General features: G+C 47.2%; 1 protein-coding gene across 1 annotated transcript; it reads right to left on the bottom strand.

Moving 5' to 3' along the window:
- Positions 1-1,726: 1,726 nt before the first annotated feature.
- On the bottom strand, positions 1,727-2,197 carry NANOS3 (nanos C2HC-type zinc finger 3). Its single transcript, XM_075917158.1, has one exon. It carries the CDS (start codon positions 2,195-2,197, stop codon positions 1,727-1,729), a length of 471 nt encoding a protein of 156 aa, XP_075773273.1.
- Between the last annotated feature and the right edge of the window lie 16,738 nt (positions 2,198-18,935).

Here is an 18,935-nt window from a genome sequence, read left to right as displayed (position 1 = left end):
AATAATTGAGCTTGTCATATGCAAAAGTTGCATCACTTTCATTTAAGTCAGTTTAAAAACCAATTTAGTTAATACTATGTAAACCTTAATGGGAACACTCATCATGATTTAGACATAGCTAATACTTGCACCAGTTAACACAGACTTAAACTGATTTAACCTGAGAAAAACCTCTTTATTTTGGTTTAAGATAGCTAATTTGGATACAGCTTAAACCTATTCTGACTTAAGCTAAACTGAAATAAACCTTGTTTAAACCAACACTAAATTACACTACAGGGACTATGGCAGACCACTTCCCTCAACAAAGTTAATTACATGGCCTTTGAGGACAACCCCCACTGACACAGCTGTATCTACAATTTTGCATATGGATAAGTCCTCACAGTTGCAAACTAAACTTCTATAAGCCAGGTTTAAACCAATACTGGAGCAGCCCCACATACAGTTGCACTAGTTAAAATCATATATTTAAAATCTACAGTTAAATTGGTGCAACTGTGTAGCTCTGGCCTCAGTCATTATAAATTATAGCTGCCCTCTCTTAGTCAACACTACCATCCTGTGGCCATTTCTTTAAAGTTACAGCAACAAAAAAAATCCCCTTTCTCATTAGCATTAAAGACATTTTCCCTTGTCATACAATGTGTGGCTCTATGAATTTTAAGTTTATTTTCTCCTAATGGTTAAACCTGAGGACAAGGCATCAGGATTCCCACGTGGTATTCCCAGGTAGGGGCATGAGTGTGATTTAGTAGTTAAAGCAGGAAAAAGATCAGAAACTCAGTTGTAAACTCATTCCCCAGCTCTGCCACTGATTCACTGGATAACCCTGAACAGTTCACTTATCTCTGTGTGATTGAGATTCCCCATCTTTAAAATTGAGATAATATTTATCCATTTCAGATGGGGAGTGTGAGGGCTTCTCAGATGGAAAGAGCAATAAAAGTGTTAAGTATTATTACATTAAACACATGGAAAATCTTTACTCAGAAAAATTCACAGAGAAGCCCAGGACGCAGCAATGAAAGGGATTAACTAATGGACATTTTATTTTGCAGTAGAGAAGAAAAAGTCGACAAAATGTTTAATGCCTGGATATATAGATACAAACACATGCCTATGGTATTTGTAACCATGTCCCAAAACATCCCCAATGCATATCCATTTGTGGTTTATAGCACAGCAAAATTAGTCTGGCAACCCTCAAGGGAAGTTGTTGACTTATCCCAGTTTTATTGATGTGTTAATTGAGGGAGAGAGGTGAAGTGGTTTGCCCAACAAGGTCCCTGAACAAGTTAGATTCTGTCTGAACTGCAACTATCTCCAAGTCAGGAAGATAGTTACAGGACAGTAGATCCCTAATTTGGCAGCGATGACATTGAAATCTGTTGTGGAGACAGAGCCATTCCTGGACTAAAGCAGAAATCCAATGGAAGTCTACTGCCTCACTCAGTCCTGTGCATTAGTCATAGTGAAAGCCTCTTCTGGAAATCTCAGACAGGGAGCTGTTATCACTGGAATGTGTGCCTGAGTCATGAACATCCCACATATGTTCATGGGGCTGGTAGTACTGAGGTTATTGACATTAAACATTTTTTACATATGAGACTCAGCATCAGGACTACTTTCAGATTTGTGGCACAGCTAGGACCTCATCAAAAAAGATGGGAAACAAAAATGTTACCTGAGCATGAAGTCCAAGAGGAGCTGAGGCCTTTTCATTTTAAAAGTCACTTGGCAGGGGTGACATATCATCCTTGTTCCTTTCAGAAGGGGCACTAGGAGGCCGCTTCACCAGCTTTCCCATTGAATTCCTGGAGGAGCAGTTGTACACTGAGGTGTATCCCTTCTGGGTCAGGGGACAGAATCTTTTGGTGTGAGCCTTATCCTGTGTCGCCCCACACTGGGGGCAGATGTAATTACGAAGGATTGGACATTCCACCCGTCCCTTCTTGTCTTTTAAATTGTGTGCTGTATAAATATTCCTTGACTCTCCATTGTGCTTGCAAAAAACGCAGAGTGATTTTCCTGTCAGAGTCACTGGGGAAAGGTCTGTGGAACTGTCTACTTCATCTTCAGACACAGCAGTCACCTGCAATTTGTCCCCTTTATTCTGCTGTGTTTGAATCTCTTCCACCACTTTTGCCAGCCCCAGGTAGTCCCTCCACATGTCAAACATCTGAAAATCCTGCATCTTGCAACTCTCCAATGGCTCCCTCCACTGAGTTTGAGGACTCCAGGAAGTAAACAGCAAAATGTGCTTTTATTTTCTAAAAGGGCCATCAGAGGTCTCTCCAAAGGAGCCAATCATATCTTTGGAACCCTACCTGACAAATCCAGTCATCCCCTCCCCCATGGGGCAGCCTGGAGCCAATGAGTCTGGTTGCTTTTTTGTCTTCATCTTTTCTCATTTTAAAAGGTTATCTCAAAGAAAAGTTCTAACAGAGAACTGCCCTGCAAGCCCAGAAAACCTGGCTGTGATTTTTAGTACAAGTGTTAAGAGTTACATAGTTTTGTAACAACGCTGAAATTGCAGAGATTTTTAATGGCAAATAGGATGTGGGCTAAGCATTTGATTGTAAATGCTGCTGCCTAAGCTCCATTTCTACTGAATGTCTCATCCAGTTCTCCAACTAGTGCCTTTTGTAACTCCCTTCTCAAGGTCTTTCCCATTATCAGCTCTCTAGACTCCAGCACTAGACACCAGTGGTCCACCTTCATCTTTGAACATTTGCTGACTACTTGTACTTGTCTGTGGCCTGGTCTAACCTCGGAAATTGGGCCCTACTCGCTCAATAGTGTAAAAAATTCATACCCCTAAGCACGGCAATTAAACTGATTTAGGCCTGGTATAGACAGTGCTCAGTCAATGGGAAAATTCTTCTGTTGACCTAGCTACAGAGGTGAAATATCAGTGCCAACAGGTGAACCCCTCCTAATGGCGTAAGTTGTATCTTCTCTACAGTGTCTTAAGTATTGACCAGTCCATAATCAATCTCTTGTCTCTTACCCCATACTGGGATTGCAAACTTTTTGAGACAGGGACCATCTTTTGGTTCTGTGTTTGTGCAACACCCAGCACGGTGAGGTCCTGTTTAATAATTAGAGCTCTTAGATGCTATGATAATACAAATAATAATAATAAATCAACTTCCCTGACTCTCTGTTTATATCAAGATTCAATTAAACATTGCCTCCAAGTCTGCAGAAACTGGTACTTCTGAAGAAAAGCTATTATGATTGGATGTTTGTGGTAAGTCATGTAAATATTTCTATGGAGCTTAGATTTTTAAAAACAACTATCGGCCCTGTCCTCAGCTGGTGTAAACTGCCATAGTCCAGGGGAATAGCCAATTTATGCCAGGTTTGGATGTGTCCCCCTCCCCCATTTTAGCAAGATTTGAATTTTGGGCCTAATTATATTGTATAACCTTTGTAAACTTGCATTCCCATTGTCACATTTTGCAGGGTCTAATTTTATAGTCCTTACACAGCTACAGGAGTTTTGCTGGAGTAAAGATGTGTGATTTAGGCCCATAATGTCCATATTCCCTTCTGCTTAGGAAATGTTTGCTTGGTTCCTCATACCCAAACACCTAGGTACCAGAATTCATTAGTGGAAATCCACCCACTGCAAAAATGAGTGCACCACAGCAGATTTCTATCTCATTAGAGTTGATTTTCAAGCTGCAGGAAACCTGGCTGTAAAAATTGCTTTTCAGAGAACAACTGAAACACGTTTCAGTATGCTCAGATCCCTTTTGCAAAATGACTAGAGTACCGGTATATAGGGTGAAATCATGACTGCAGACAGAACACAGTTATTTGCTCTAACCACTAGACATGCTCTGTGCCATTAAACTGATTCACCATAGTTTCCATTTTTTATAGTCTGACCAGCAGGACTGATGAACCTACAGTCAGTTCTGCTAGAATTGTCATCCAGAAATTTCACTAAACATCTTCCACCTCCAGTCTGACTGTTTTAATGTGATTTGATTCATACTTGTAAATGAAGATTTTTATAAAACATATAGTGTGTTACGGACTCATAGGGCTTGGGCCCTCTCTAGATTCCCTCTCTAGATTTCGTATGGTCCCTAAGAGGAACCATCTTGAGTGCACCAGCCCGTTTTGGGATTAAACCATAGGCCCAGCCGCCTCCTGGAACCGCACTTCACTGAGCTTTCAGCATGCCTGTTTCTCCCCACCCTTTCCCAGCATCTCTGTAACAAGCAGGGTAACTGAGTCCCCCCAACCTCTTCATGCAAAGGAATGAAAACAACAAGAAAACTCCCCCCTCCCTCATAACACAAAGCTGTCTACAAGTATCTGAAATAACAAGGAGAGAAAAGGATTATTTAGGATAGCCCAAGGAGATGTGTTGTAACTAATTAAAGGAAATTCAAGGTGACTATCTGAAAATACAAATCTATGGTAAATTTAATGGAATAATCTCCCTAAGAAATTAGAAAGTATCCATCCATCCATCCCCACACTGTCAGATATCTATCTATCTATCTATCTATCTATCTATCTATCTATCTATCTATCTATCTATCTATCTATCTATCTATCTATCTATCTATCTATCTATCTATCCTGTTTTACTGTGCTCATCCCTGTGGTTTCTCAGTGCCTGTCTAAGCCCTGTTGCTCAATTATTTTAAAACTACACATAGCATTTGACAGTAGATTGCACAGACCAGGCACACAGCTATAGACTAGAAAACACTTAGTAGCACCTTAAAAACTAACAACACATGTAGATGGTATCATGAGCTTTCGTGGGCATAACCCACTTATGTCATCTGAACAAGAGGGTTATGCCCACGAAAGCTCATGAAACCATCTACATGTGTTGTTAGTCTTTAAGGTGCTACTAGACTATTCATTGTTTTTTAAGTTTTTCTAGTTACACACTAACTCAGCTACCCCTCTGAAGGTATAGACTAGCTGAGGAAAAAGCCCTAATGTCCTTCATATTTAAATTCTATGATGATTGAAGTTAATGGGAGATGCAAGCACCTATGAAAATCAGCCCACTATTCATTTTGACTGTCTAGACTGCAGGCTTCTTTTGGAAGAAGCTTCTCCAAACGAGATCTTCCGGAAAAACTTCTATAGAAAGAGTGTGTCTACACAGCAAAAAGGCAATGAAAAAGCGATGTGCTTTTTTGAAAGATAGCATCCACGTTGATTGGACGCTATCTTGCATTTCAGTTTTGATTACTGTGGACGGAGTGGCCACCAGGGCACCTGTGCTTTTCCCTGGAGGCCTCTTCTTTCGAAAAAACACTCTCTTCTGCATCCACACATGCCTTTTTCTGAAAAAGCTTTTTCGGAAAAAGGCTTCTTCCTTGTAGAAAGAGGTTTACCACTGTCAGAAAACCCCCTGCATTCTTTCAACTTTCTGTTGAAAGAATGCAATAGCAGTGTGGACTTAAGTATTGTTTTTCCGGGAAAATGGCTGTTTTTCCAGAAAAACTCTGCAGTGTAGAAATACTCTTTTTTTAAATGTACCACTGTAGTACTCACTAATCATGTGGGGTGCTTATGTGTGGTATCTACACACCTGTTACCTGGAGTGACCAGACAGCAAGTATACCCCCATCCATGAATACAGGTGCAATGCCTCTGCCCTAGAAGCTGGCGGCCACATTTATGCCAAGCCAGTGTATCAGCAATCTGAGGTTTTGGCTAAAATGTTTCCCCCAAATTAGACTCTTTGCCTCGGGACGAAATGGCAAACAGTGTGGGATCAGATGCACACCCTTAACAAAATGCAATAAATAACACCAGGTCATCCACGAATGGCTGACACACTAATTAAGGGGCATACCGGGGTGAGGTGTAGTGCCCCACCACCCGGGGTGGAATGTAGGGGTCAATTGCCGAAGAACTCTATACGTGTGAAGTATAGGGGTGGTGAGGCCTGAATTCTCCCCCCCTTCTCCATTCCCCCTTTTCTCTACTACATATGAGCCAGAAGCAACCCTCTAGGAACATAGGCCATTGTAGAGAACGAATTTTAGATAAGGGCAGGAACATAACAATCTTGTTTACCTAAATGTACTGATCACATAAACAAAGTCAAAGGACAAGCAGTACAGCTGAGCCATACTGTAACAAGCAATGAGTAACCCCGGGAAATTTCCAAACTTCCACAAACAAGGTAGAGACACAGTATTTAAAGCTTCACCAGAGCACAGAAATTTGGACCTCACCGATGGGCTTTGGGTACCGGCGCCTTGGAAGCTGAGACAGTCTCCCACTTCATCTGCAGCTGACACGGGTTCCCTGGCTAGCAGAAAGGATGTAAGAAATGCCATTTTTCCTATCATGTTGCTCTTTTAGTTAAGGGGCACAGCTGATAGCTGTCAGGAAATAAACTGCTTGTGTTTGACAGATACCTGTGTAGCGTTTTTTGTACTTTGAGAACCTAGTGTCGGACCTGAGACTTACTCTTGCCGGCAACATTATTTACTTCGCAAGGAGTTTGAAACTCTACAACCTTTTATTGTATTCCTATATTGCATTTAGAGGACCATTCCCTGAGAGGTCCTAAGCACTCCAAATGAAGTGATGTACCGTCCCTTTGTCAGAAGACAAGGCCATTCTGATTCACCATGCTTGCTGCAGTGATGTATCCATTCCAATCACAGTTGCATTCATTGATCAGTGAGTTTTTCCTTCAATAACACAACCCACCGACAGCAATGAATGTTGATTGTGACTTTTGGGGCTTGTAAGAATCCGTCCGCAAGCAGAAATGGAGCTGGGGCACTGAGAATAAGCATCTATAAAACACCTTCATGCAGGAGGCTCTCAAAGAACTTTAGAAACATTCATTAGTTAAACCTAACAACCCCCTGATTGGAAGACCAGTATTATCCCCATTTTACAGATAGGGAAACAAAGACACTACTAACGGACTTTATTCCAGAACAATTTCGCTATGGAAGCACACATTAATCTAGCATAAAATGACTTTTATTATGCAACAGACCATCCATACAGGGAGCTATTGTGCAATAATCTTTGCAGGATACCTTATTTCACAATAGCTGTTCTGGTCAATTTCCCTGTGTAGACAAGCCCCTTGTGGCAGACATATGAGCAGGAGGAATGGTTAACTGTTTGACTTTAGCCCTAGAATGTGCTTTCTGAGTTTCCCACACTAGCTGAGCTGTGATACCCACATGAGTTGTCACAACTGTGCAGTTTAGAGGAGGAACTGCTTTCAGGGGCAGACATACTTTACCCTTTGGGAAAGGCAATGTGGATTTAAGATTAGGGAAGGGGATTTCGAATAAGGACTCCTACGCTATTCTGCACTAATATACTTGATTTCTCTTTCTAGACAAGCCCTAGAAGTTAGAGGTGTGATATTAGATTGAGCTAGCTAACTCAGTGTAATTAACATATTTTAACCAAGATAAAGTAATAGTATTTTAGAATATGGTACTCTGAGTGAAGACCTTGGGGGAGACCTGGTTTTAAACCCAAATCCTTCAATTCAACTGCTGCTACTCAGGCCGCAGGGCACACTCAACGGTCGATGGTTTAACCTTACTGAGAAAACTCACCGACAGCGTTGAATGTTCACTGAAACCTTTGCATCTTTGTAGCTTAGGCCACGTGCGTGGCTGGACATTTTGAGTTTTGTCACACGACAGACAACTTTGCCCTTCTGTAGTTTCCCTCCTGCTTCCTATCCCTGTCCAATCTCAAATATAGTGGCCATCGTTCTGAGCATGTCTCCTGACTCTTAAATAAACATATAGCTTCCATATCTCTCCCTTGCTTCTCTGTCCCCGCAGGGCTCAGCTCAGGTCCACATATATTTCTGCCCTCATCTTGTCCTATACTCTTCCCCACTCTATTCTTCTACAAAGGAATTTTACCACCCAGTTACAGAGAGAGACCGCAGAACTGGAATTCATCTATATAGTTGACACTATTACCCTGGGCTTGAATAAAGACTGGTTAACACATTACAAAGCCTATTTCCCCTGCCTTTGACGTCCAGATTTTCACATCAAAAGCTATGAATGGGACACATCCAGCCCACTTAATTAGTATCATTAATATGGGTCTTATGATTGACAGCCACTTCTTTTGCTGTTATATATATCTTGGATTCTGTAATTTCCACTCCAACTCATCTGAGAAAGTGGGCCTTACCCGTGAATGCTCATGATACTATATATTTTTGTTACTCTCTAAGGTGCCAAAGGATCACTTGTTGTTTTTAAAGTTACAGACTAACGCAACTACCCCTCTGAGATGCTGTGAAATGCATGCCACAGTGGATAGAGACGACAAGACCCGTTCCTTCTCCATACTGACTGCATCTGGCTTTGGGTTCCCCGAGTACACGGAGACGGATGATCGAGGAATTTGCAGTTGTGAACATCACTGCTTGGCCCAGACGCCTGTGCCTGCCGTTGGGGGTGGGAGGAATGAAGACAGCTGCTGGCTTCACATGCTGTTACTGAGCATGCTCAATACAAGCTAAGCAGCAAATTGGGAGGGGGAGGTGATGGGACTCTGTTCCTCCCCTCCCATTCCCCCGCCTCCCCCCCACCACACACCATGTGTCATCTCTGGTTGGCCTTCTCTGTTCAGATCTTGGATTTCTTCTTTGGGAGTTCCAGCAATGCTTTGTTCCAAGCTCCTCACATCAACATCCCAGCTGATGGCATTCCACGCTGTTCCATTCCCTGCACACAAGAGAAAATCTGATGAGAAATGCTACTACAAGAAACAACAACATGTCCCTACTTCCTACCATAGTCACTCTGATGAATCCTTTTCCAGAGGCTCATCTCCATTTTTATAGAGTTTAAGATTTCCTGGGGGGGGGAAGAGAATCACATTTCTAGCCCTCTGGTTGTGTAGAAAATCTCAAACACATGTCAAGTTGTGTGAAGCTGCAGCTGGTACAGCACCACTGAGGGAAGTCTGATGTGTCCCATTCATATCAATGAGGTGTTGATGACACAGCTTAATGATGAGGATTTAAAGAGCAATTTTAGACGCCATTAAAGACCTTTAATTATTTCACAGTTGGTCAATTTTGCAGAAATATTGCCACAAGGCAAGAATGTAGTTGTGACCTACACCCAGTGTGGTTCACTGTCCCATGCAGTGGCACCTAGACCACAGCAACAGATAAGATCATCACTTATCCCATTACATTTCAAAAGGGTCACTAGGTGGCTCTGCCCTCCCTCTACCCCCCCTCCCGTTTTTGAATTGCCTTGGGTCACCAAGTCTTCCTGAATTGTCAAAATGGGTCCCCATCTGGAAAAGGTTGGGAACCGCTGCATCTAAGCAAAGCCCAAAACACTTTTTGAGACAAGATTAGAGTTTTAAGGGTGCCAATTAGATGGAACGAGTTAAAACGACTGTTAATTCACATTAAAGGTCTTGTCTCCATTAAGAAATGACATACTTTAATAGAACACCTACCACATGTTAAAATCCTAGCAACACAAGGCAGGCTGTAGTTTGAACAAGTGCAAGCTGGTTGAGGAAAACCCCAGTGTTCTCCTTAGCTGCAAGGTGCATTTTCACTAGGGAAAAAGTGTGTTCTTAATCTGTCTCAGCCGGGTAGCTGTGTTAGTCTAAAAACGAGTAGCCCAGTCTTGTGGCACCTTAGAGACTAACAAAAATATATAGAGGATCATGAGCTTTTGACCACAAAAGCTCATGATACTCTATATATTTTTGTTAGTCTCTAAGGTGCCACAGGACTACTTGTTCTTTATTTATATGGTAACTAATACAAGATAATATCTTAGAGAAGACAAGGCAATGTGTAATTTTAACACAAGGTCAAAATAAACCATAGGGAGCCCCATAATCTTTACTTTGATCTGGTAGCTCACATTTCTGTGTCCCACTTTACTCATCTGTGAAACAGCTGTTTTTATCCATATCTAGGTCATAGGAGAGTTACGGTAAGAGATTAAACGGTCCTCTGTAATGCTCTTTGAGATCCACAGATGAAACATGCCAGACTAGAGGAGTATTATCCTACTTCCTTTGCTCCACATTTGCAGGACTGAAACATCTGATCCAATCCTGCACACTCCTCAGGTCACTCGGCCTTTGCTGAAGTCATCTGAACTGAGAGCAGCCCAACACCAGGCAAGGCCTGGCCCGAAAATAATTTGTTTGTGCATTAATTTAGTAGCACCAGCAGGGGGCAGTGCAGCACAGCCATCTCTTCTTATTGGTAGTAGCAGCTTGAACCTATGGGGAAATCTGCCTCTTACCATATTTTTGTATCCATTCAGAAAAATGTTACTGATTACGAGACTTGAAAAGGAGGAGAAATTACTCTGTGCAGCTGGTAGGTGTGCAAGGTGGAGAGTTTAAAAAAAACTTTCAAAATATAATCTGAGGGAGACCCTTTCATCTTGAAAAATTCCAGTTTGCTTTACAATCTGAATGCCCCATGCTGTTCTCACCTACGCTGGAGCAAAAAAACCCAATGAAATTGGCTAGGGATGAATTGAGATACTACTGTGAAGAGCAGGGCATAAAAGCAGAGGTTAGATGGAATAGATTACATGAGATGGAGGCCACCGTGATAGAATATTCTTTCCTCAGCCTACAGAAGCCCCTCCCTGACATGCTGTGGAGTTGGAGTAGGGTGGCCAGGAGGGGGTAGGCAGCAGCTACTTGACATGGAATATGCCCAGAGCAACATGTAACAAATCTCTCAGCGGAAATTTGGACCCAAGTTAACCTTGCTCCAGCTGCTGTCGGAACTAGAACAATGCTGCCCCGCTTACCTGGGCATGCTGCTAGGACCATATTCTTTAGGAGCAGCAGCCAAGCCAGGAGGTGGAATGGTGTGGAAGGGCACCACGCAGCAGCAGCTGCCAGAGGCTTTCTGTCTGTGCAGCACAGAGGCAGGCACCAGGCCTACAGAAGGGCAGCTCCTAAAGAACATCCCTGCTGTGTAGTGCAGAGTGGGGCTGAGGCATGGCCCTGCCCTCCCCTGGCATCACACCCACCTGGCAGCATCTGGCACTCTGGGGCGTGCCAAGACTCCTTGGACACTTGCATTTGTGGCGCAGAAGCAGCAGGGGTCGGGCTCCACTGGAACGCATGTTCCCTGCATCCTGCTTGTAGGCAGGGAGTCAGAATCTGTCTGGATCTACAGCACTGGGCATGAGCCTCAGTTCTCCTCCAACAAAGGATCTGCGCTGATTTGCACCCAGTGCCCTCGTAGCAGGCAAACAGGTCAAAGTCTGCCCTCGGTTCCTCCTGGGCACCTTCCTTGACGTGAGTGGGATTAAATGGGCTCTGGCCATTCAGACTGAATCCAGCAGCTCTTCTTTGGACTTCCGTTGCGCGCTCTGATTTCTTTTCATAGTCCAGCGCTGCTCTTCCCGTTCCTGCTTCCCGTGTGAGAGAGAGAGACCCATGGCCTTATAGTAACAACACCCAAAGATGTTCCCAAAGTCTCTTTCTCTCCTTTTTGCCAGCACAAACATCTTCCTCCTCCCCGCCCCCCAAGCCACGTGACACATTCTGTGCACTGGTTCCATAAATTTCAACCAGACCAAGCGTGTTGCATATTTAATGCAGCCCTCGCCTGCCTCTGGCGATCTCTTTACATAAGACCCTCCAAGAATTACCCAGCAACACGGATTCACCCGTCAGCTTCTCTTACAGTAGCATGTGGACATGCATGTGGGACAAGGCCCTTCCATTCCGGTGAGGTCCTAGGGATTTCTTGTTTTTCCGGACCAATTTCTTGCCTCATGCAGGGATGGTTTATGAGGAATTGTGACCCCTGGATCTAGCGCAGACTCAGGCCCCGTTACGTCCTTCCCAGAATCCCGCAAGAAAGGAAGTATGAGCACAGTTCACAAAATGCCATTGATGAAACCCTGGTCCTGTCAAACTCAATACGGGATTTTTGCCATTGACTTCAGTAGGGTCAGTATTTCACTCTTTAGGCTATATGTAAAAGTGGTAGAGGCTTTATACATGGGGGACCCCCCGGTCCAGTACCATCAGGGCCTGAGCAATCCCAAACCACAGAGTTTACTGGATGAGGGGAAGTCAAAGCTTCCCTCCCGGCCTGTCAGCTCTGCTCCCCTGCTAGCCCCACTGCCCCCAGCCTTGCTGGGGCTGCGCTCCTGCCTGGGACAGAGCTGTACTCCCCAGCATATGGGGGGCACCAGGCCTTGTTGCCTCCTTCCCAGCTGGGGCTGCACCCCCCACTGTGCCCGGTGCCGGCCAGCCCCACTGCCTGCAGCCCATGTGGCGCTGAGCTCCTGGCTGGAGCTGTTCTCCCCACCGCCAGCCCAGCCCCTGAACCTGGCCAGATGGGGGCTCTCTGATCCACTCGTATCCATGGTCTGTTGCCAGAACAGAGAGTCCTGGATTTTCAAGGTTTATCCTGTATCAGAATGAGGGGGAGAGAGAGTGTGAGAGAGGGGATGTGGGGGGATAGAATTATCTTGCTCTTGCAACTCCCTGGAGCCGCCAAACCTTCCCCCTCATGCCTAGAAATATTTGGAGGCCAGCAACAGAGGCCAGATAAGCACACGATGGATTTGACTGACTGCAGATACCAGGCCCTGGTCATATAAGAAAGGGTGTAGGTGGGGAGAGGCAGGGCACCAGTTAAGGGGATGTGTCACTAGCAGGGATTCATTGGACTTTCAGTTGGCCGGAAATTGCTGTCTCCATTGATTAAGGGGCAGCACTTAGCTCTGATCTGTTGATCCCTGGCCCATTTGTCCTCCACTCCCACTGCTGCTATTCTGAACTTCCCAGTAATCAGAGCCGATGCCAAGGGATTCTGGCCGGGCTTGGGGTTGAAGAGAAACAAATCTCCGCAAATGGACGTTTTGCTGGCTAACGTTTTGGGGAAAGGGATGAGTGTCTTCTCAGAGTCTCCTCCATTGACTGCCCCGTCGTCAGACCAGAATCAGACTAGCCTGAGTCACATCCATGACTGGGAGATGTGTCAGCCAGGGGTTAAGGGAAGTAGGACAGGGAGAGACGCTGGGGGTCATACCGCGATCCTGGCACCTGTCAAGCAAGCATAGGAGCTGCCTGGATTTCTGACCTGCTTGGGGAAGGCATCTTCTTACCTTCCTGGGGGGCTGCAGCGAGGAGATCGCATAAGCCCGAAGGGAGCCAGCGCGTCCAAACGAGCTTGTGTCGCGTCCCTTGTAGAAAGGCAAAGGGAAAGTCTCCCTGCAAGAAACAACAGTATCAAGGGAATACGGCTCCAGGGGCCTCCTCTCTCTTCCTCGCCAGGGTCCCATCGAGTCCCCTTATCTTTCCAGGAGTTGGCTGCGGGAGGAGCCGGGCCCCCTGATTACAGCGGAGGGCTCTTGAGGTAGAGGCCGGCATGTGGCCAAGTCTCTTCACATCTCTGAGCCTCCATTTCCCTGGTCTATAAAGCGGAGGGAGGGGTCAATACTTGTGCCACTGCAGGCGGGTGAGGGACACACAAAGGACACACACGGTGCATAAAGCCAAGAATTGGGAGTGGGCTGCATGACTGGTCCTCCTCCATCTCAGTGGGCTGCAGCAGCCCACAGCCCGTGAACCCCCTATCGGCTCCCCCCCCCCCAGCACCAGAGCCCCACACTTCCTTTTTCTCCCTCCCCGCACTTTTGGAGCACCACGAATCCGCTGGTTTGCGCTCCACCCCTGTGCCTCCCCCGCCCTCCCAGAACTAGAACAGTGCCGAAGCGCTGAGTCGCGGCATTGCAGCTCTTGGAGGGAAGAGAAGGAGCAGAGACGGAGCGCGAGGCCGGTGATTCGAGCTGCTCCAAAAGTGCTGGGAGGGAGGCGAAGGAGCAGGATGTGTGCGGCTCCAGCCCCCCAGTGCGCCAGAGGCACGTGGGAGTCAGGGACAGAGAGCGGGTCTGTGGGCCGCAGGTTGGCCCCCACTGATTAAAGTGTCTCTCAAGGCGATGTCGATCTACTGATGTAAGTTCGTAGTGTGCACCCGGCCTTGTCTGCGCTGCAGTGAGGTCCCTGCAGCTGTCTTGTGCCAGCTGACTCGGCCTGCAGTGCTGTTTAATTGCAGTGTAAACTTCGGGGTCCAGACTGCAGCCTGTGCTCCGGGATCCTCCTATCTCGCAGGGCTCTAGAGCCAGGATGGTTATGCTGCAGCCAAACAGCCCTGCGGCCCGAGCCCCAGGAGCTGACTGAGCTGCCATGGGCCAGCTGCCGTTTTGTAACTGCAAGAGCAACTTTGTACCGTTGCTGGGGGAGTCTAGCTGTGAGGGGCACGGCTGCTGGGCTAGCTGAGAGTTTCTCCCACAGCCGGCATAGACGCAGGAAGTAGGGTGCGGGGGTGCACCCCCACATTTTCCACCCTGCTTCCCTCTGCCCGGGGTTTATTCCCACTGCCAGCTCCGCCACCTGTGGGTCCCGGCCTCTGGGGGATTCCACCCCCGCCATCCCTGCAGGATCTGCAGCCGGGCCATCAGCCCTGGAGGCTCCGCTGTCGTTCAGGTTTCTGCTGCCGGCCTGGGGGTCCGCACCCACCTCCCTCTGTGGCTAAGCTACCAGCTCTCCTGGATCGTACAGATAGACATCATTATGGCAAACGGCATCCGGCCCCTCCCGTCTGGGAGAGCTGGCAACCCGAGCTGTGACCCCAGCCGGGGGCGGCAAAGGGCACAAACAGGTGTGGGGGGGTGCAGCTCAGCCCCCCCACCCTAAAAATAGTTCCAGCAGCATTTTCGGCCAGCATTCCTGCACCATTTCCTGTGGTATTTCTGCTGGGAGAAGATGGAAGTGGAGTAGCTGAGAGTTCCTCGCACAGCTGGTGCCCTGGCAGCATCCCGCAGTCGAGTAGCTGGGAGGTTTTTTCCCGATCTTGTGCAATGCTCCTCACTGCAGTAGTAACTCTCCATGGGCCACACCCTGCTGCCTGCTCCAGTCCAGGGTTTTTTGCTGGGAGAGTCGGGCTGCCCCGGCCAGGCGGATCCCTTATACCGGCACTCACATATTGCCTGCTGCTGGAGTGGCAGGGTCTGTGAGCAGGGACAGTGCGCCGGCTCCATGGGCTTCAGTGAATATTCCCCAGGCTGCAAGGAGAAGAGATGTCTTGTGCTGGAGAAGAGTTACTGAATTATTGATTCAAATAAGCACATTCTATACATGTATTCAAGGCCTAATGCTCCAGTTGGAATTCCTTATGTACCTGCAGATGCCTTTCTATGAAGGAGATTATGGAGAAGTCCGGAAGGGAGACAAAGGAATGTCAAAGAAAAATCAAAAGGCAGATAAAAGGGATGCCGGTGGCCTTTCATGCAAGGACTCCGTTCCTCAGTAGACAGCTGTGTTCACTTCACACGAGACAGTCCATCAGAAATGAATGAGATGGGATAAGTGCCTGGGAGATTTGCAGGAGTTTGTCTAGACACAGCTTGCCTGCTGCAGCGAGACGCTGCATTTAAACAGCCAGCATCCTTTTCAAGTTGCTCCTTTTTAAATGCTCCTCCATAGCCCTGACCCCCTCCATGTACCACACAGACACACACACACAGAGACACACACACACCTACCTCCACATCTCTCTCTCTCACCATGGGAGTGCAGTCTTTACAGATCCAATAACCTTGGGGGATTTTCATACAGAGGCGGCATTAGACAGTGAACCCACATCATTCTCCTGGAGCAGATAGAGTTGGGAGGTTCTTTGCAGACGTTTTGCGAGATGGCATGGGGGTGCCCATTCAATCAGCATATTACAGTCATGAGGCGCTTAGAGAATTAAGAGAGTGCATCCTTTCTGACCCACCCTTTTTCCACTGACTAAAGAGAGAAAAGAAATCCACGGCCCTAGGAGCCAGAAATCACTAGCCCTCAGGCAGATGATGTCTGTTGAGAAGGAATAGAGTTAAGATCTAAAACTCATGGGCTCTGTTCGGCTGCTGGTGCTAATGTAAATCCTGCCGTTACCCTGAATTTACACTGGTGTAATTGAGAGCACCAGTTTATTTAACACCTGGGAGGGTTTTAAAAAAACATTTAAATTTCCTTTGCATCTTGTGGTTGTTTGTTTACTTGCTTGCACTTCACTCAGCTGGGGATGGTGCTAGTAGGTTCCTTGGGTTCTTCTACTACTTGTTATTCCCCTGGGTTTGGGGGGTCTCAGAACCTCGGGGGACAATTTAAATGGACGATACTAACCGTTTGCAGTGTCATGTGGCACTGGGCCAGGTTCTCCTGCCGACCCTTCCATGGATGCCTGTCGAGTTGTGCAGAGTGTAGCTGGTAAAAAAAGTTGTCTCTGAAGCCAACAGAAGAAACCGTTACACCCGTCACAAAAATAACCCTTCTTGTTTATATTTCTTAGGCCCTGCTGTCTGGTGGTTAACAGGGCCTAAGGGAACAACTGGGGACTTGTTTTCTAAGCCCAGTTTTGAGAGGAAGCAGCCCGAGCAGGGAGCTGGGAGTCTGAACACTTTGTAGATGGAAGTTGTATTCACATTCGGCTCAGTCTACACGGCAGTCCTTACAGCGGCACAGCCGCAGCACTTTGGGGGCACTGCTCTAAGGTCTCTGTGCCGACGGCAGAGAACTCTCCGGCCGGCATAACTAAACCACCCCCAGCAAGCGGGGTTGCTCTGTCCAGCGCTGCTGGAACTATTTTTAGGGCGAGGATGCTGAGTTGCGCCCCCCTCTCACCGCCCCGGGCTGGAGTCGCATCTGGAATTGCCTCCTCTCCCAGACCAGATGATGGACGGCATCACTGAAAATGGCAGCTGAGCCACAGCTGGAGGCGGCTGTGGAGACCCCGGCTGGTGGCAGGCCCCAGAGTGGCAGTGCAGATTCCAGGGCCAATGACCTGGACCTCGGGGACGGTGGGAAATGGGGTCCCAGGAGTGTCAAAGCTACTGGGGCCAGCGGGACCTCAGAGGGACCTCCCAGCCGCCGCAACGTGGGGCTGACCGAGCTGGTGTCGGGGCTGGCCCCTTGGCACGGAGAAACCAGGTGGAAAGTCTGGGTCGCTGCAGCACCCCGCCCTCCTACTGCCTGCGCCTATGGCTACGTCAGTGGGAGGGGTTCTCCTGCCAACACACACCAGTGGTTTTGTTGGTGAAACTGTGGGTCGGCGGTGTTTTTTCACAACACATATTTTTCTGATAAAAGTGACAGTATAGACAGAGCCTTAGAAATAAGGTACAGGGATTGAGGGCGGCCTTCCTGGAAGATTTGTTTCAGTCAAACGCAAGTTACTGGGTTTAATACAGAAGTAAGTGACCTGTTAATATACTAGATGACAGATAACTACGGAGTGAACCTCTAGTCCAGCACCCTCAGGACCTGATCGGTGCCGAACTGGAGAATTTGCCAAAGCACAGGAGGTCAGTGTCGTCTAGCAGCATTACCAGCCCTTCCACTGCTTCCTGGGCTCTGAGAAGACATTTAAGAGTACGCTGGAGCTAAATTACAGCATGGAACATGGAGAGCCAGGACTGGAGGCTGTAAACAAACTTTATGGGACCGCGGGAAACTTGGCCTTGCCCATAAGTGGACATCCAGCTAACATCATGCCAGAGCATGGATGTTGCTGGACCAACAAGTGCCGGACAAGAGAGACTCAACCTGTAGACCCTTCTGGCCTTAAACTCAACTGTCATATGGACTCTGGTAGGGTATGCGGTCTAGTGGTTACAGGAAGGGAGGCCTGGAAATCGGGACTCTGATTTCTGTTCCTAAATCTGCTGCTGCCTTCTTGTGTGATCTCAAAGCAAACCTCCGTTTCTGTGTCTTCAGAATGCAGCTGTTCATATTTTACTTGCCTGCCTCACAGAGAAACTTAATTAAAGAGTGTTCATAATGGGAAGTGAGATCTTTGGCTAGAAGCTGCTGTTGAAATACAAAGCAGTTGCCTCTGACTGGCACTGAGAAAGGAATACCAAGGGGAGAAAAGCCAGCAGCATTTTCAGATAGCCTACGCGCCGGCCTTTGTTGTTTTTGCAGGTGGGCCTGTGCGTGTGTGCATGTGAAGGCATGACTGTCAACTTACTGCATAGCTCCGCTGCATCTCATTTCTAAGTTTCTTTTTGATGTCTCTGCCTGTTGTCTCCTGTCTTACAGTGTATTTTCGCCAGGGGAAAAGGGTGTTTTCTTACGTGTGGCCAGTAACTAACGAGGCAAAATCCAGGTGAAGACAAAGCCGTTTGTAGTTCTCACACAAGGTCAAGAGGAAGACTCCGTGGAGCCTAGAGCACGTCTCTTCTTGGGGTGAAAACAAGGCTTTAGCCTGCAAACTCTACTGCTAAGAGGCCATCTTTTAGTCACGTGTGTGGGGTACCTAGAACAACAGGGAGTACTACACCCAAATTGTAACACTAAAAAAGGTGCGGGCATAAGGGGGACAGGCAAGCTCCCAGTGATCTCTGCTTCCTATCCCTGCTTGCACAGGCTCTGAGCCTTTGTCTCATGCTATAGGATTGAAGACTGGAGGGGAACAAATTGCAGGAAAACAATTCACCATCCTCTCTCCAGGAATGACAACACATCACCCAGCTGCCTGCAGATAAGCTGGAGGCGAGACGGAACCTCCATGTCTCCCTGCCTCCTGATTGCTTCTGAATGTATAAGGAAGTGGGAACGGCCCTGCCGGTGCAGTAATTGAAACCAGGATTAAAGACAATCTGAAATCCACTTGGTATTGATTAAAAAAAAAACCCTAAACAACAAACTACCTTGTGGTTGGATGAGGCGCCATTTTAAAATCAAATCCCCCCCCCCCCCCCCCCCGCTCTTCTCTGGTTTGCAGATGGAAAGATGCAATCACTCCCCCAGCCACTGACTTTTTGAGCCACAGCTTTGAAGCTTGGTGTACTGTCTGTGTCTCCTTTTAATACCACACTCCCCCACCCCTGTGATCTTCTCTCGGGCAGTGACGGGAGGGG

Source organism: Pelodiscus sinensis, unplaced genomic scaffold (genome assembly GCF_049634645.1).
Source record: "Pelodiscus sinensis isolate JC-2024 unplaced genomic scaffold, ASM4963464v1 ctg88, whole genome shotgun sequence".
Taxonomy (NCBI): Eukaryota; Metazoa; Chordata; order Testudines; family Trionychidae; genus Pelodiscus; species Pelodiscus sinensis.
This window is presented reverse-complemented; position numbering and strand designations above follow the sequence as displayed.